A 19336-nucleotide genomic window follows, 5' to 3' on the forward strand; every position below is an offset into this window, starting at 1 on the left:
AATAATAGTTTTTTCAACAAATGGCCCTAGAAACACTGGATATACATATGCAACAGAATGAAGATGGACACCTACTTCACACCGTACACCAAAATAACTCAAAATGAGTCAAAGACCTAAATGTAACCTAAAACTATTAAACTCTTGAAGAATACACAAATAAAAATCTTCATGACATTGAAGTAGGTAATGGTGTTTTAGATATGACAACAAAAGCACAAGCAACAAAAGAAAAAAAAGATAAATTGAACTTCATCTAAAAAATAATGTTTGTATTTCAAAAAACACTATCCAAGAATTGAAAAGCTAACACACAGAATGAGAGAAAACATTTGCAAATTATAGATCTGATAAGAAAATTTATATCTAGAATATCCTATCTAATAAAAGAGAAACATGGTAATTAGCCATACCTCCGCTACCCTTCCCATTGGCTAATCAGGGCGATATGCAAATTAACTGCCAGCCAAGATGGCGGCCGGCAGCCAGGCAGCTTGAAGCTAACAGGAGGCTTGCTTGCTCCAGTGACAGAGGAAGCCAACGTGCCCCGCCTGCTGCTGCCGGCCTCTGAGCTTGCAGTTTGAAGCATTGTTACAAATATAGAAGCTAAACAAAACCCCAGTAACCTGCTTTCAGCCAGCTGGGATCTCAGAGCTGGAGTTGAAACAGTGTTTCGATTACAGAACCCAAACAAACCAGATACCTGCTTTCAGCAGCCGAGGCCTCAGAGCTGGAGCCAAGCCTTAGAGCTAAAGCTGACCCAGAATTTAAAAAGAAAAAAAGAAAAAAAGGACAGGTTGGGAGATTCAGTCACCCGCCAGCCTGAAAACGGCCTTCAGCCCCTCACCCAGACTGGCCAGGCATCCCAGTGGGGACCCCCACCCTGAAGGGGGTGTGACCAGCTACAAACAGCCATCAGCCCCTCACCCAGGTTGGCCAGGCACCCAAGCGGGACCCTCAACCTGATCCAGGACACCCTTCAGGGCAAACCAGCCGGCCCCCACCTTTGCACCAGGCCTCTATCCTATATAGTAAAAGGGTAATATGCCTCCCAGCACCGGAATCAGCGGAGCCGCAAGGCCTCCCGGCACCGGGATCAGTGTGACGGGGCAACGCCCAAACCCCCTGATCGCCCTGCGGCTCTGTGTGTGATAGGGGGCAGGGCCACAACCTTCCTATCCGCCCTGCTCTGTTCCTGACAGGGGAAGGCGCCCCAACCCCCTGATCAGCCCTGCTCTGTGCCTGATAGGGGGGAGCGCCCCAACCCCCTGATTGCCCTGCGGCTCTGTGTGTGACAGGGTGCAGCGCCCCAATCCCCTGATAGGCCCTGCTCTGTGTGTGACAGGGTGCGGCGCCCCAACCCCCGCCCCCCCCCCATGGGCCCTGCTCTGTGTGTGACGGGGTAGAGCCATAACCTCCCCATCGGCCCTGCCCTGAGTGTGACAGTGGCGGCGCCCCAACCCCCTGATCGGCCCTGCTCTGTGGGTGATAGAGGGCGGCGCCCCAACCCCCCCCCCCAACGGGCCCTGCTCTGTGTGTGACGGGGTAGACCCATAACCTCCCCATCGGCCCTGCCCTGAGTGTGACAGGGTGCGGCGACCCAACCCCCTGATCTGCCCTGCTCTGTGTGTGACAGGGGGCGGTGCCCCAACTCCCCTATCAGCCCTACTCTGTGAGTGACAGGGGGGAGCTCCCCAACCCCCTGATCAACCCTGCTCTGTGTGTGACAGGGTACGGAGCCCCAACCCCCCTGATGGGCCCTGCTCTGTGAGTGACAGGGGGCAGCACCCCAACCCCCTGATCGGCCCTGCACATGACAGGGAGTGGCGCCGCAACCTCCTCATCGACCCTGCCTTGAGTGTGACTGGGGGTGGTGCCCCGACGCCCCAATCGGCCCTACCCTGAGCGTGACTAGGGGTGGCATCGCAACCTCCCGATCCACCCTGCTCTGTGCATGACAGGGGACGGCGTCCCAACTCCCCAATCGCCCTGCTCTGAGCCTGACCAGGGGCTGCACCTAGGGATTGGGCCTGCCCTCTGCCACCTGGGAGCGGGCCTAAGCCAGCAGGTCGTTATCTCCCGAGGGGTCCCAGACTGCAAGAGGGCACAGGCCGGGCTGAGGACCCCCTCCCTCCCCGAGTGCACAAATTTTTGTGCATCGGGCCTCTAGTATTTAATAAAACAGGTAGAACTTGATAATAAAAGGACAACCCAATTAATAAATGGACAAAATACATGAATAGACATTTCTCCAAAAAAGGTATAAAAATGGCCAATAAAGACATGAAAAGCCGCTCAACATCTTGAGCCATCAGGAAAATGCAAACAAAAGCCACAATGAGATAAACACTTCACACTCACTATGAAGGCTACACTCTGACAAAGACGGTGTTGGTGAGGATGTGAAGAAACAGGAACCTTCCATACACTGTTGATGAGAATGTAAAATGGTACACTACTTTGAAAGACAGTCTGACAGTTCCTCAAAAAGTTAATCATAGAGTTACCCTATGACTCAACAATTCCAGTCCTAAGCATATACTCAAGAGAAATAAAAACACGCCCATGCAAAAATTTATACATGGATGCTTACAGCAGCATTATTCATAATAGCCAAAGTCGGAAACAACCCAAATGTTCATCAAATGATGAATGGATAAATAAAATGTGGCATATCCATACAATGGAATATTACTCAGCAGTAAAAAGAAATACAGGCACAAAAATAAAGTCACAAAAGACCACAGTAAATAAATACGAAATGTGGTAATAGACAAATTTAGAGAGACAGAAATTAGAATAATGGTTGCCTAAGGCTGAGGGATTTGTGAGGGAATGTGGTGGTGGGGGGCCACTGCTAAAGGGTATGGAGTTTCTTTTCTGTGCTTTCAATGCTCTAAAACTGATTGTGGTAATGGTTGCACAACACTGAGTATACTAAAAACCACTGAATTGTACACTTTGCATGGGTAAATTGTATGGTATGAATTATATTTCAATAAAGCTGTTAAAAAAAGAGGGGAGAGAATACTTAAATGTATTGAACCTTTAACTCTATTAAAATAACCTTACTACTCATTTTAAGTTTCTACATACATATGCATTATCTAAAATTATGTAAGTGAAAAAAAGTGACTATCGATAATTCATTAATTTACTATTTTGCAAAGATTCTCACATATTTCCAGGAACTATGTAAAGCTAATGTAAGAAAATATTTAGTTTAAAAGTTTTCAAAAGGTAAAATACTGTAAAATAATGTAAGGTTTTCATGTTACTCCCCTTCCAAAGAAGAACTTCTTTGAACATTTAAAAAATGTGTTATAACATATAATTTTGCTATGTGGAATTTAAAAAGCATAAAAAGTCCCAATAGGTATTTTTTTTTGCATTTCCATCATGAAAAACTTTTCAGAAACAGTGTCTTCTAAAAATCTACTAGAGAATAAATTTTCTAATGAAATAATTGCAAAAATATTCACAGCTTTCTCAGATTGTGAAAATGCCAAAATTGAGCTCTCTAGTGGAAAAAAATCAATTCTAATTAGACAGAAACCATTTAGGTCTATAGGAAGGTTCATAGGAAGGTTGAAGAGTAATATAATCAAATCTTAACTATTAAAATAAAAATAACCCCTTTTATTAATCCTATTAATTTATTGCCTCATTCCAATCTTCTTGGCTTTCTGCTCATTTTCCCTTCAACTGAAAAAAGTTTGAGAAGAAAAATTAAAGATAATGTAAATATGTGCTATGTGCCTTTTGATCATTTAAGTGTTTTTCAACTATCAGGGGTCCTCAAACTACGGCCCGCGGGCCACATGCAAATACAAACATTGTATTTGTTCCCGTTTTGTTTTTTTACTTCAAAATAAGATATGTGCAGTGTGCATAGGAATTTGTTCATAGTTTTTTTTTAAACTATAGTCCGGCCCTCCAACGGTCTGAGGGACAGTGAACTGGCCCCCTGTTTAAAAAGTTTGAGGACCCCTGATACTAGACCATGCCCCATTTATGATCCTCTACGTACATTTGCATGTTCTACCTCAGGATTATAACATGAGGTAAGAAAATGCTACTTATCACTCCTAAAACAATTCCAAAGTGTGCATTAAGTATTCTAAACAGTTTTTGTGTTACTTAGAGCTCCCACACGCTCCCTTGGTATAACAATGACATAGAGGAAATAAAATGTGTTTTAACGTTAATTACATTTCCAAAATAAATGTTAAAAATCCCTCAGAAAAACTAATAAAAAAATTTAATGCACACTAAGAACATACCTGGTTTTGCTTTTTTTCTTCTCATTTTAAACTGGAAGGCATCTGTATTTTTATTTTCCTTACTCATTAAAAATATTTACACTGTAATTACTATGTGCCAGACAGAAGTATTCACATCATTTTAAAAATATTTAACTCATTTATTCCTCTCCTTTCAACATGAGGTAGGGACTGTTGTTGTCCAGTATTCAGGTAAGGAACTGAGACATGGAGAAGTTCCTGGCCCAAGGTCACTCAGGTAGCTAACACAGGGTGAGCAGTCTGCTTCAAGAGCACATGCTATTAAACACTATGCTACGCCTGATATTACTGACTTCACAGCATCACAGGACATTAAATCTGTAAGTCATTAAGAATGTCTATTTGAATCTGCTCATTCACAGATCACCACATTTGGGAAGGTCAGTGACTAGGGGCATAGAGGAAAAATTAACTGAGTCATTTAAACATGGGTAGAACTTGGCTCTCATATCAACAATTTCATTAACAACCATTTTACACAGGTTGCATGTGTGTAAAATGGAGATGATATCTCCTACCTCATTATCTTTATCAAGTTTTGGTTATGATGATGATGAAATACTGTCTATATAGAATCTTGCACACAGAAGGCACATTTTTAAATGTTCTTTTTCCTCACTCTTGTACCCCTTCCCTATATGCACACTATTGCTAGATACTTTAAGAGCACTTCTCATGAGTTACTTCATTATTTTACAAATGAAAAAAAACAAGGCTCAGAGAGTTTCTGGGATCTGACACCAAAGCCCACGGTATTGACTCCTCTATGAAATGGTGCTTTCAATATTTTTAACTCAGTATAAGATTTTAAATAATGTGTTTATGTAGGAGTCAACTGCCTTTTTTTCCTAATGTCAGATTTTAGGCTTTGCTGTCAACAGTCTCTTTGTCACAACTACTCAACTCTGCCACTGGAGCACAAAAGCTGGAACAAACGAGGCGTCAGTGAAATAGGTGCGGCTGTGTTCTAACGACATTGTATTTACTAAAACAAGCCACTGGTCAGATTCAGCCATGGGCCACAGTTTCCCAACCCCAGTATTCACAGAACAAATTTAAGAGTGTATAAAAATTCTTACTCTTTATGTAAGGCTATATACCAAGAGAGTTGAAAAGTTACTATCATGCATGCACTTAAATGCTCTTTTCAATTTGCACAAAATTCAACCTATTTTAATTCTCCAGTAATAAAGTAATTGGGCTTTTATATATTCAATTGCCCTAATTAACTGATCCAAATTTAAATCAATGAGCCTTAAAAAATGTCAAAATACCTTAACAGATGGTAGAGAATTATTCTGTTCATTTATTGGGAACGTTTAATATCAGTTGAAAAATGTCACTAAATATGACCCTGGCAGTTACTTGTCCTTCATAAGTAAGTGTATTCCTCATCAGAACTAATAGTGACTGACAATGCAGCATCCTTCATTTCCATGACTCACCATACAACAGTAAATTCTAGAAATTTCAGGGTATTAACAAACCTGCACACGGGTTCAACTTACATATGACAAAGAAATGACAGAACCTTTAGTTTTACTCCTTAAAAACAAAAGGAAACAAAAAACCACAAAGATACCTGAAGTGCTTCCAGCTTCCTCAAAATCAATATTTCCAAGGTGCAGGACACCAGCTACTACCCGGAACAGATCGAGCTTTTCTTCATCATCCAAACCAATCTTTTTCATGGCTGTGCACATTCTAATAAAATCTCCGTGGTCATCTAACAAAGGATCTTTCAAGGAACCTGCCTTAAGATACTATAAAATAAAAAGATATCAATTAGCTGCATCTTACATTATTTAAGTATACTAAAAAAAACACTACACGAAGTCTACTGCTGCACTATATAACATGCAAAAATAAAATGTGCTGATGGAAAAATTTTAATATTCTAACATTCAAAAACTGAATGGCTAGGTAAAGTGTACACAGAATCTCTCTATAATTCTTTCAAATGCATAAGAATCTATAATTATCTCAATAAAAATTTCAGTAAAAAATGGAATAAGATGTTTTCCAATTTAATTACAATATTAACTCTAACGCATATAATGCAAGGGTATTAGATAAAAATAAAAATTGAATAAAAAAGAATGGAATATTAGTGGTTGAAATGAATCAACATGAACCATAGGTCAAAATGAACTGAGGCAAAAAAATTGTAAAAAAAGTTTTAATCTGACACTTAGCATTATACCCCTTTAGGTTAACTGCCATCAACTGCACTAATATTCAACAGTAGTAAATAGTGAACAGGCTAATAAGTTTTCATGGCCTGAGAATTACTTTTTAAACCTTTCTATGTAAATATAAATGAGGTAAAATGTATTAGTAAGCATTATGCTTACTCTAAGAATTTATGCAATAACTGAAAATGTATCAGAAAAAAAATGAAGAGAATTTTATTTCTCTCTTAAAATAAAAACATGCATCTAAAGTATTCATTGTTAGAACTTATAACAAACTCAGAAAAAGGAAGGAAAAATCAGGCCTGCAAAAACTAAAAGGAGAAAAATAAAAGTTACTGGACATAGAAAGGTTGGTCTAGAAATTTTCCAGAACTTGAGAATGAATAAGTAAAATTAAACATTAGGTAACAGCATGAGATTTAATTGGCCATTAAAGACACCTCTTGGAGATGTTTCTTCTCCTCCGGTTGCCCACTGCTTCTCAGCTAAAGTTGATTGCCTTCCACAAAATTCTCTAAAATGTTTAATTATATTTGTGTGAAATTTCTGGAAAATGTCTAGATAAAGAAATTTTATCTTATTTTTAAAAGCAGTAAAGGAAACAATCACGTGCAGCCAAAGTTAACAGAAAACACACATCACGCAGAATTTTTAGTCTTGCAATTGAATGGTTACATCATTTACAAACTGTTTTTAATCTAATGTTAATGAATACATTGCAATTATGGAAGACTAAAAATACTGCATTCTCCTAAAAATTACACACAGCTTAAAGGCACTCAAATGGAACTAGGCAAAGGATTCTAATTAGTCAAAATGATCACCTCATCCTCCTGATAAAGAAGACATAAAAAGTAATTTAAACATATTAATTCATTGTTCACTTATATATCTCTATATATAAACTTAATAATATAAATAAGATTCCTAACAAAGTCTGCTGACACTAGAATCAGAAAGAGTATATTTTCTTCATAGGAGAGTACCATGTTACTCTTTAAAGAGTAAAATCCAATTTTCTTTCCTCTCTACTCATATTATTCCATGCCAAAGGAAATGTCTCCATTATCTTAGTGGAAAGAATATAATTTCTATATTTTGATGATGCCGTATAAAAATATAGGTTATCGTGACAAAATAAGATATCATAATAAACATTAATGTTACTTCTTAAAGTTCCAACCATGGATGTAACAAACTAAAGTTAATAATTTATAGTTCAGACATCTGGGTCTAAAATAATAGCTAAAATGTCAACTTAAAAATTAACTGTTAGAATTCAAAATAATGGGGATTTTCATTGTTTTCTGTTCTTTTCCATGAATATAATAAAGACATAATTCATCTCACTCATTTTGAAAGGAGTCAAAAGCATCTGACTCTCAAATGCAGAAGCATTAAAAACTGAGTACAATAAAAATGTGTTCAATTAAGTACTCAATATAAATATTTTAATAAAATTAATAAAGACAATATGACTAGTCCCTATAATTAATCCTGACTTTGTATTTTACAATTTAAACTCCTTGAGTAGATACAGTTTAATACCACTTATTACTTACACAATGCATATTAAAATTTATGTTATAGTAAATTTTTAGATTAAGGATTTAATGTTCTTTAAATAATAGTTAATGGTATAATTATAAATAATTACTTTTAGAAATGTAATAATTAAGTAAAGCCTACATGCAAAATTTTTATAATATATTACAAAAATATGTATTAAAGAGAAATACAATAATATATAAGCATTAATTCACAATAATGTCTACCACAAAGCTTATTTCTGCCTTGAAGTAGGCAATTATAAAAGACATATTTTATACTTAATCTCAAGTGGGTAATATGACAGCAAGTTTCAAAAATATTAGCAAAGGATAATTCTTAGGCAATTCAACACCCTCTTGCCGCAAAAAAGAACAAGAGGAGAGCAGTGTAGGAGCCAGAACCTAAAGCTCTGTAGATACCAGCATAGGCATCAAGTACTACATACACTCTAGAGAGGCTTGGATGAGTATTTAGTTTTCAAAAGTACCAGCCTAAAAGTAAGAAAACTTATTTGGGCTCCAAAATAAAAAAAAAAAATGTATCTTTTAGCACAATTTTTTGGGTGTTAAAGATTTTAATTAAAAAAAAATAGTCTACTATACCTCAGGACTTTTTCGGTTCTGCAAAATTTGTTTGTCAGTTTCCTTGTTAGCAAAGTATCTAGTGCAGCCTCGGTTTAAATACTAGAAAAAGAAATGTAAAATGTAATTAACAAATATGACCCACAGGAAAACAGTTCAGGAGACAACACAACTTATCAAGTAGCGCTAACCGTAAAGAACTTCTAAACATAACCTGTCAAGGAAAATCAGTACTTCTATATAAGCATTTTACTCCTACTAATCAAACCAGGGATGTTGAAAATCCCAATTCCTCACAGCACATTACATTTTATGGTTAACATAAAAATCAAAACCATAAAGCTTTTCTATATTTAAAGGGCAGCAATTTAAAATATTCACAGTGTCAAATATCTTCATACCTACTACAGATAGTAATGAAAATCACCTTCTTACTAAATGTGTGAGTCTCAAAGACCCACACAGTGTGGTTGAATATTTCAAGTAATATTTCAATTCCTAAATAATTAACAAATATTATCTTTGAATTTCTTAATTTTTTATTTTTAGAACCAGTTCTTTAAAATATGCCTTTCATATTGACTGACAGTTAACACTGACTACACATAAATTACAATACTTGCCATAAGAACCTTCATATTCAAATAACAGTTTCAGCTTTTATCTCAGGGATTTTCCTTGTTGCCCAGAAGCCTTTTAAAGGCTTTCAAAACATAGAACAAGGGAAGTAGTTGGAAGAATATAATACTATATTGGTCTCAAAGAGAATCTCTTACCCACCTTTAAGGGAGTGGGGGGAAGAGGCAGGAAGGAAGTGCACAAGGAACAAGATGGCAAATTTTTAAAAAACATCTCAGCGGCTCTTAAATCAGGTCACTATGATTCCATGCATCATGGCATGTATTCCAAGATTTAAGATACAACATTATACAGATACCAAGGGGAAAAATTATAGTAAATTTTGAATAATTTTGAAATAAATTAATATTTTAGATGATCAATGCATCCATCTATCTTCCCTCCTCCATTATAATGAAATATTAAAATTGGTAAAAACCAGAAAATGTTGGTAATAAGTTTTTCTTTCTACTGTAGAAACTTTGGGGGGAAAATAAAAGAGAACGGAGAGGGAATAATACTGGTAAGTATTTTCAATGAACTATTTCAAAAAAGAGCTCTAATATTTAGTAAGATAACCGTAGCTTAAACATACAGAGCCCAAACAAACGTTTTTTTTGGTAGCAAGAGTTTATCCCCCGACCCTAATTGTTTTTATCAATTACTTGGCTATTGGACAGATGGACTTAATTAATATTACAACCTAGGAAATATACTTGTGTCTTCCAACTTTTCTGTAAATAGAAAGTTGTAACTATTCTTGGAATCTATCCTCATTCTATCAAAGCGTTATTTATGCTTAAGGATCTTTGCATGACTATAAAATATATACAAAAAATATATACAAAAATATTTGCAAATTTTGAATAATGTAAGAATTTAAACCTTTATTTTACAAAATATGTGTGTATTTTATGGAAGTGTTCACCCTACTGTAGGGTTCTTTTTTATCTTTACCACCTTATCTATAATTGCTGTAAACTACAGAAAAACCTGATGAAATTATCAACACACTTCCAAATCACTGTAAGGTATAATTATTTGGGGGGAGAAATAGAGAGGTATGTGTATTTATTGATGTATGAGAGGAATATCAAGACAGTAGATGTATTTAGGCGAAAGGCAATGCTGTTCCTCTAGTCTCCTAACACCAAAGGACTCACTTATAAAAGAGGAAATCATGACTCCCAAGTCACACTACAGAGGCAGGAAACCCTCTGACCTGGTAAAGGATTTCAGTAGCTGCCCTTTTAGGATGCCTACGATTGTGCCAGGAAAATCGGTACATTCTGAGACATGCAAAAACTATGCTCTAAGCCTCCAAGCAGAAACGCTAGATTAAGACAAGAGTAGTCACATCACTTTATCATTAACTCATTGAGGACAGAGCCACATCATGATTATTACATTTCATATGATTCACAGTAATTTATATTACTTTTCTAAAAATCATTGTCTAGATATGCCTCTTGTACTTTCATGAAGATAATGTGGTCAACTAATTGCAAATTCCAATTAATTTGGTGAGTTCTAGAGAAGGCTGAACATTTTAATAGATGCAGTTATAAAGCACTTTGAAACAATGAAGTTTTAAAATTTCCAAGTACACATTAAAAGAAACTAATTAAATAAAGAGAAGCTATGATAAATACACATGCACACACAGGTACACACAGAGAGAATATATATATATATACATGATTTTCAAATGGAGGATTACTGTCCAAAGAGGACTATCAAAATTACCTGGAAAATTTTATACACACTACATTTCTAACCCCCATACCAAGACTCCTATATCTCTCTCACAAGGATACTATTTTCTTCTTGTGTTTTTTTTTCAGAGAACTCTTTATTGTAGAAAGTATTACACATGTCCCCCTCTTTCCCCCTTTGATCCCCTCCAGCCCACCCCTGCCCCCTACCCCAGGCCTTCACCACCCTATTATCTGTATCCATGAGTTATGCATATATGCATACAAGATCTTTGATTGGTTACCTCCCATCCACCCACCCTCCCCCACCTTTCCTCTGAGATTCCACACTCTGTTCCATGCTTCCATGTCTCTGGATCCACTCCGTACAACAGTTTATTTTGTTACTTAGATCCCACATATGAGTGAGATCATGTAATATTCATATTTTTCTGACTGACTTATTTCACTTAGCATGATACTCTCTAGGTATAGGGACACTATTTCCTAGCTGAGAATTTGTAAATTATGCTAGCCATCCCTAGTCACCACTTCTTGAAACTCAATTGGCTTGTGATTCCTGGCACTCGTGATTTTTCCTGTACTTCCCTCACAATTCTACTTGAGCTTCCTTTCTTTTTCCTTTTTTTAAATATATTTTATTGATTTTTTACAGAGAGGAAGGGAGAGGAATAGAGAGTTAGAAATATCCATGAGAGAGAAACATGGATCAGCTGCCTCCTGCACACCCCCTACTGGGGATGTGCCCGCAACCAAGGTACATGCCCTTGACCGGAATCGAACCTGGGACCCTTTAGTCCACAGGTCGACGCTCTATCCACTGAGCCAAACCGGTTAGGGCATGAGCTTCCTTTCTTGGGCATCTCTTTATCTGCTCATCCTCCGCATTTTCTACATTATACAATCTCTCTGGACAATCTCATCTATTCACTATCATGGTTCTAACTTCCACCAGAGTACCATCTCCCAAACCTGTCACTCCAGCACTGACACTGATCTTCTGAACATCTCTGCTCAGATGATCCATAGGTTCCAAATTGAACTCATCCTATATGCTAAATCTTTCATCTGGCCCCAATATGGTATTTATATCCACTCAGTTTTCCTAATCAAATTTTGGGAAATTATCCCAAACTCTTTCTACTCCCTACCATAATCAGTCTCCAAGTCCTATCAATATTACCTCTTAATATTTTGTACGTCCACCACTCTGTAACCCTGCCATCCATAAAACAAATTCAGACACTGAGCAATTCTTACTTCAACCTGTAGCCATAGATTCCCAAACAATTTATCCTTGGCTGTTATTTCAATCCATCTCATCCTCTACTCCCTTAAAGCCATCTCCATATTAAAGCCAGAGGAAAGTATAGATCTGACACCCAATTTTATACTCAAAGCCCTTAAATAGCTCCTTATTAACTATAGAAGTTCAAACTCTCAAGCATCACCTCTTACCATTTCCTGCTTTACTGTTTCTTGCCTTTCTCTGTTCATCTTTTTGCATCTACCAGGAATAACCTTTGCATCTTTCCTTCTCTAGTCAACACTTGAAAATCCTGCAGGATTCAGTTGTTCCATTAAGCTTTTCCAAAATCCCCAGCATCCTATGCATATCTATTTATCATTTCAACACATCAGTGTGTGTGTGTGTGTGTGTGTGTGTGTGTGTGTCTCCAGACCCTCAGAAACAGGTTGCTCAGAAGCAGGAACTGTTTCATTTTATCTTTATAACCCTGGCACAATGTCTGGCACCCACTGGGCAAACAAAAATATTTGTTGTTGAACTGAATTAAGGAAGATAAAATCATAGGCCCTTATTAATATTAATTCAGTGGTCAAGCTTACTTTTTTTTTTTACAAAAAGTAAAAGGTAACTTTAAAGCCAACATTATAGAACTAGTACAAATTTCTTATTGAGCTTACACTGATAAGGTTATTAACATCTACCCTTTTACCTAACCATTATATAATTCCTCATATGGTGTTACATTATAAAGGCAGCAGGAAGTCTAAATAGAAATCTACTTAGTACAGAAATTATGTCATGTTACATAATGCTATCAAAATTTAATGTAAGTTACACAAAACTATCAAAACCTACTAAAATAAGTTTTATAGTCAAAGACAATTCAATTTGCAAGTCTTGCATGAAATTTTTTCATCCAACTTACCCGAAAATTATCTGGGGAGCTCAAATGAAGTTTTTCCCTAATATCTTCAGAAGCACCCGCACACAACCTATAAAAGATATGATAATTCCTCTCCTCTTTGCCTTGAACACAGATCCTAGATTTCTCTAGAAGATAATGGGAAACAAATCCTCCAACAACTGAACTCTAAAAAACAAAGAGGAAACACATTTTTGCATGTCAAGTCTTAAAGTATAACCGATAAATGTTAAAGTATTTATTTTTTCTAATAAACATTTGTTTATCAAAAAGGTTGTAATGTTTATCAAATAAAGGGGGAAAAACAGATAACTAAATGTAAGCTTCAAGTGTTTAATAGGGGTCATAGTGTGAACATATGTATTATCCCATCTATTTAAAGTAACAGAGAGACACTAAAACAAATTTACCACAAGTTCAAGTACAGTACCAATTCTATTAAGACCCTTGTATTTTTCAAAAACACTCCCCAAACATATCATCCCCAAACTCACTCTCACCTTTTCATTGAAATGTATTTCTACAAATTTTCCAAATCGACTGCTATTATTATTGCGAACAGTCTTTGCATTTCCAAAGGCTTCCAAGAGTGGGTTAGCTATTAAAACAGAAATGAAAATATTCCATCAAAAAATTAGCATAAAGGAAATTTATAAAATGATATAGCTAAAACTGTTCTCAAAAATATTACATGAAAATTCACATGTAATGCCAATTCCCACAAATATTTACTGACTATTCTCTGATCAGGCCTTATTAACGTGTAAGAGATGGGGAAATTACTCAAAATATATTTAAAAATAAATATGTTATGGGAAAGACTGAATTTTTTAAAATTCACTAAGTTACAAAATTTGTAACTCAAGTTTTTAAATTATTCCCTAAAAATGTTAAGATTTTCACAAGTACATCAGTCCTACTAGAGTAGTGATAATAATATCAAAAATAGCAAACCTCTTGTGACAAAATACACGCAACAAATTATTAGTTGACTAACTTGTCTAAAATATTTTATCTATAATAATAAAAGGATAATATGCTAATAAGACCAGACGTCTTCCAAACGTCCTTCCTGACGAAGCTGGGGCTGGAGGGAAACCAGCCCGGGTCCTGGGTACCTGCCGGAGGCCAGAAGATGGAAGCAGCCCAGTTCCCGGGTGCAGGAGGGAAGCTGGTGCCAGCAGCCCGGTCCCGGATGCCGGAGGGAAGCCGGTGCCAGCAGAAAGCCAGTGCCGACAGCCAGTGGAAGGAAGGCCTACTCTTGCACGAATTTTCATTTATCAGGCCTCTAGTATATTAATAAAACCTCCAGATTTAACATTTTTACATGCATATCCAACAAAACTAATGAACTAGTTTATAGAATTACCTACACAAGGTTCTCAGAACAACAGTTTGTAAATCTCAATAAACAAAGATAAGATTTGTTTTTATTTTATAGACATATCACAACTATACGGTTACCAGAATCTATTCTTGTACTCACAAGAGTCTCAACTGTAAACACACCAGACTAGTGTCAATCTTAGTCACATATTCTCCCTCAACCACCTCATAAATCGCTTCACAATGTCTATCGCTAGAGTATTTTTTATGAAACTTTAAAGTCCATTTCTCTTATTCTAGCCACAGTAGAAAGCTTAACTAGTCTCTAAACCCTTTTAAAGATCACTCCCCAGTTTTTTCACTTGGAAAAATAAGTAAGAAAGCATGTAAAACTAAAGGCAATGTTAGCATATATACCTCACCTTTCAGGTGGGTAAAAAACTATTGCACAACACAGTCAACTGACTTGTGGAAGGCCACATGACTGGCTACTGGCAAAAAAAGGGACTTAATTACAGGTCTCCCCAACTCCTTTACGGACTCCACCAGTTTTTACTGAAAGATTTAATATATTAATAAAATATCCAAAAATAGGATAAGGGCCTCGCCATCAGAAAATTGTATTAATGCTATTAATGATATACTTATTCCAAACTTCATTTAAAATGGCATCAAAAGATTTCTGTGTCCTGCCAGTTAAAATGCACTATCCTCTAGTAAAAGGTTGTAGAAATATTTGGGATAATACTTTCCAACTTTTCTCAACTCGAGAACACTACATGTTGTACAATACAGCACTGCTTTGTATTCAATTCTCAAGCAAGTGTGCACCTCGAGTAAACAAATCAGAATACTAATTAGTAGTTTATTGAATTAACCCATAATTTGTTTTTATTTTATTTATTTAATTTTAAAGGGTAATTCCCTCTCTAAAGTAGGTACTTTACAGTGAATACAGCATTACTTATGAGATCCCTCATACTTGTTGTGTCACAATACCACAGTGAGAATTGTAAGTAAAAGTAAAAAAATCATTTAGATCAAGAAACATTAATCAATTTACAGAGCCTTGCCTTCTAATTGTACTCTTCTGTCAAAATGATTTTCCCCCAAAGCACTTCAATTCTAAATAACCTTCTTGCTCTCTCCTATTTTACAAAAAAAAAAAAAAAAACCACACAAAGTAAAAACAGGAGGCTACAGAGCTTCCTGTATTTCCTTCATTCACCCAAAAGGTGTTTCCTGCATTTCTTTCATCCATCCACTGCTGTTTATGGATCACTGATATGCTATGTATCAGGCACTACACCAGAGGTTTGGAATATATAAAAATTCCCGCCATCTTAGCATTTACATTGGTAGAGGGGAAGGAGTGACAACAGCTATTAAGTAAATGAAAACATGGTATCTGAGCAAAGATTTGTTGAAGGAAGAATCTTGGGTCTCTGGGAGAACATGCCAGACCACTTACAGAGGATTCTCTCGTACATATCTAACAACATAAAATAATAATTTTAAAAATTAACAATACCTTCGACAATTCTTTCATCAATATCTTGACCTGTTCCATAGGATTCAGTCAGATATCTGTTTAAAATATGATATAACAATTTAGATGACAATAAATTTTAATTTTAACATTACAATTCTAATATTGTTTAATACATGGAAAATTTAAACCTGGATCATTGTTGTAACTGGTTATCTAAAAATTACAAATTTATATTTAAATGCAACTATTCTGTAACAGCTCTTTAAACATTTAAATCTATCTGGATTGCCTTTAACATCTAAATCAGCATTATTTTTAAAAACCTGTTTTGGGGAATATTCTGACTTTAACCATCTGGTTTTAAATATGCCATACATTACACACAGGAATATTCATTTCTGCATTTGATTACAAAGGCTTTAGTGACAGCCTATTAATTCAATCTCTCTGGCTACATAAAATACAGTAATCTGCCACTGAACAACTAGGAAATTACCACTCTTCATGTTGTTACAGTGCAAGATAAAACATGACGGATCAACTACTTGCCTGGAACATTTCAAAACAGAAAAACCTCTGACTTATCAGTTTACACCATAATTTTACAGTTTCTTAATTACGTGTTCATTTCAAAGGTGTATATTAACCACAGACTTACTATATGACTATTACATACAAGAGAAAAAGAAACTTAACCACTTAGAATTCCAAGAGTATTAGGGAGCATTCATTTAACAAGAATTGCGCGTGCATAATAGGCAATAACAAACTCAAATTGGTTTCATATAAATAACTCTAAATAGCATATACATTTGCATTAAAAAATAGCAAAATTTGAAAAAGGGATCTACCATGCAGCAATCAACTAAGAACTATAATACATGAGAACAACCCTGGTGAGAATTTAGAATGCATTCCCTGGTCCTAGCAGTAGCTTTAACATTAGACTTAACATCCCTGAGTATATAAATTGAAAGTATTAAACTATAATGAGTACTATTGTTCCTTCTGTATTTAAAATGCTATGATTTTAAACTAAGTGTACAGTTTTATTTGATGGCAGCACAGGGGATACACTGAGAGGAAGGTTGTGGAGAAGGAGAAATAAGGCCAGTCATCATAAGCTAATGTAAAAAAAGAGTTTCAACTATCCTAATTGCGGGGGAATATTGAGAACAGAATGTAAAGGTTGGATTTGAAGGAATATTCATAGATTTCCCTTTGCCTAACCAGCACTGGTCTTCTCCAGTATCCTCAAAAGAATAACGTCAGAAATAGTTTTCAATCTACAGAGCCTAGCTTCCACATAAGGTGTCTGCTTGAAACAGCGTCATTTACAACAGCATGGATGGACCTTAAGAACATTATGCAAAGTGAAATAAGTCAAAAAGAAAAAGCTAAGATCTATCTATATTAGGGGTGGACAAACTTTTTGACTCGAGGGCCACAATGGGTTCTTAAACTGGACGGGAGGGCCGGAACAAAAGCATGGATGGAGTGTTTGTGTGAACTAATATAAATTCAAAGTAAACATCAGTACATAAAAGGGTACGGTCTTTTTTTTTTTTAGTTTTATTCATTTCAAACGGGCCGGATCCGGCCCGCGGGCCGTAGTTTGCCCACGGCTGATCTATATGATGTAATTCATATGTGGAATATAAAACTGAAACTTATGAACACAAATAGCAGTGTGGTGGCTGCCAGAGGGAGAGGGGTGAGGGAAGAAAGGGGTTCCAATATGAGGTGACAGGAGAAGATTTGACGTTTGGTGGTGGGCACATGGTCCTATGTACAGATTCTGTAAATAAGTAATGCAGACATGAAACCTGTATGTTCATGTCGACTAATGTCACCCCAATAAAATTTAAAACATTAATAACAAAATAAAATAAAAGGGATACAGCCCACTATTTTAAACTAGGTCATAAAACATGCAAAGAAATCCAAAATCAACCTGTTCAAACCAACCTCAAAGAGATACTTGTATCTCTTTGTTCATAACATATTCATCGCAGCACTATTCACAGTGGCCAAGAGATGGAAGCAATCCAAGTGCACACTGATAAGTGACTGGGTAAACAAAATGTAATATGTACATACAATGGAACACTATTCAGCCTTACTAAGGAAGGAAATTCTGACATATGCTACAACATAAATGAACCTTGAGGACATTACATTAAGTGGAAAAAGCCAGTCACAGAAAGATAAACACAGTATGATTTACTTATATGAGAGGTATCTAGAGTAGTCAAAATCACAGAAGCAGAAAATATAAGGGTGGTTGCCAAGGGCTGAGCTAGAGGAAAATGGGGAATTGTGTAATGGGTATGGAGTTTCAGTGTTGCAAGATGATAAGTTCTGGAAACTGACTGAAAAACAATGTGAATATATTGAATATTACTGAACTATACACATTAGAAGTGGTTGAGATGGTAAATTTTGGTATATATTTTTGTCACAATAAAAAAAATCAACCTGTTCAAATTTTATTCCACATTAGCTCAATATTTCTCACCTTAGAACAAATTTTGTATTTTCCGTTTTGCCAGCTCCAGATTCTCCAGATACAATGATAGACTGACTCATCTTGAGCACCTTCATGTCTCGAAAAGCCTTATCAGCTGGAGTCAAAATAACACATTAATGATGAGCAGTGCATTAAATACAGATTTACTAGATGACAGAAAATTCATTTACTAGCAAAGAGAAATTACTCCTAAAGAAATTATAAATGCATGCTTATAATTAAATGAAAGCATTCAAAAGTATTCAAAATATCTCTAAAGTATTTGCTTTAAATGGTCTGGCAGCTTATGATTCTGACAGCTAAGAAATGTGAAAGCCAAATAAACAACTCTTATGTTTGTACTAGAATGTCTCCATATTATGAGCTGTGGCTCAGTTCTTCCCAGTACCAGAGAAGATCTGCAGAGATTTAAAATGCTCACTATGAATAACTAATGAAGTCCACAGAGAAAAATAAGACATTAACGAGCTATCAATTATGAGCTCTGGGAAAAAAAATCTGGCAACCAAAAATTCTTCTGGAGGAAAAAATACATAATTGCAAAATAAATCTGTGTTTTTTCTGTAATACTATTACTCAGTTTAAACATCTTGTAGAACTTATCAGCATTTCAAAAATAGGCAGAATTAACTGCTTTAATTTGTTCATATTTGCAATTGTTTATATATATATTTAATTTTTAACTATCTTCATTATACTCCAACTATTTATGCTATAAAGTGTCTCAAATTGTAAGACTAGACATATAAGTTGAGCATGATTTAATTCTGTTAAAGTGGTCTCAAATTAAAATATTGCTATCCTTACCAATGAAGCAGACTTTACTAGCGACTTTTACTCTAAGGACCAAATG

At 35.9% G+C, this 19336-nt stretch overlaps 1 protein-coding gene across 6 annotated transcripts in view; it reads right to left on the reverse strand.

Moving 5' to 3' along the window:
- The window catches only part of MYO6 (myosin VI), a 146762-nt gene that overhangs the window by 51900 nt on the left and 75526 nt on the right, over positions 1 to 19336 (reverse strand). For all 6 annotated transcript variants that reach the window (XM_070418215.1, XM_070418214.1, XM_070418212.1 and 3 more), the window contains exons 6-11: positions 18472 to 18577; positions 15993 to 16048; positions 13636 to 13733; positions 13139 to 13303; positions 8653 to 8733; positions 5887 to 6067 (exon numbers count right to left, since the gene is read on the reverse strand). In XM_070418215.1, coding sequence (XP_070274316.1) covers positions 5887 to 6067; positions 8653 to 8733; positions 13139 to 13303; positions 13636 to 13733; positions 15993 to 16048; positions 18472 to 18577 — 687 coding nt within the window. The remainder of the gene's footprint in view (positions 1 to 5886; positions 6068 to 8652; positions 8734 to 13138; positions 13304 to 13635; positions 13734 to 15992; positions 16049 to 18471; positions 18578 to 19336) is intronic.

This window comes from Myotis yumanensis, unplaced genomic scaffold, assembly GCF_028538775.1.
Source record: "Myotis yumanensis isolate MYYU_CA2020_CCGP unplaced genomic scaffold, mMyoYum1.0.hap1 SCAF_6, whole genome shotgun sequence".
Classification (NCBI taxonomy): domain Eukaryota; kingdom Metazoa; phylum Chordata; class Mammalia; order Chiroptera; family Vespertilionidae; genus Myotis; species Myotis yumanensis.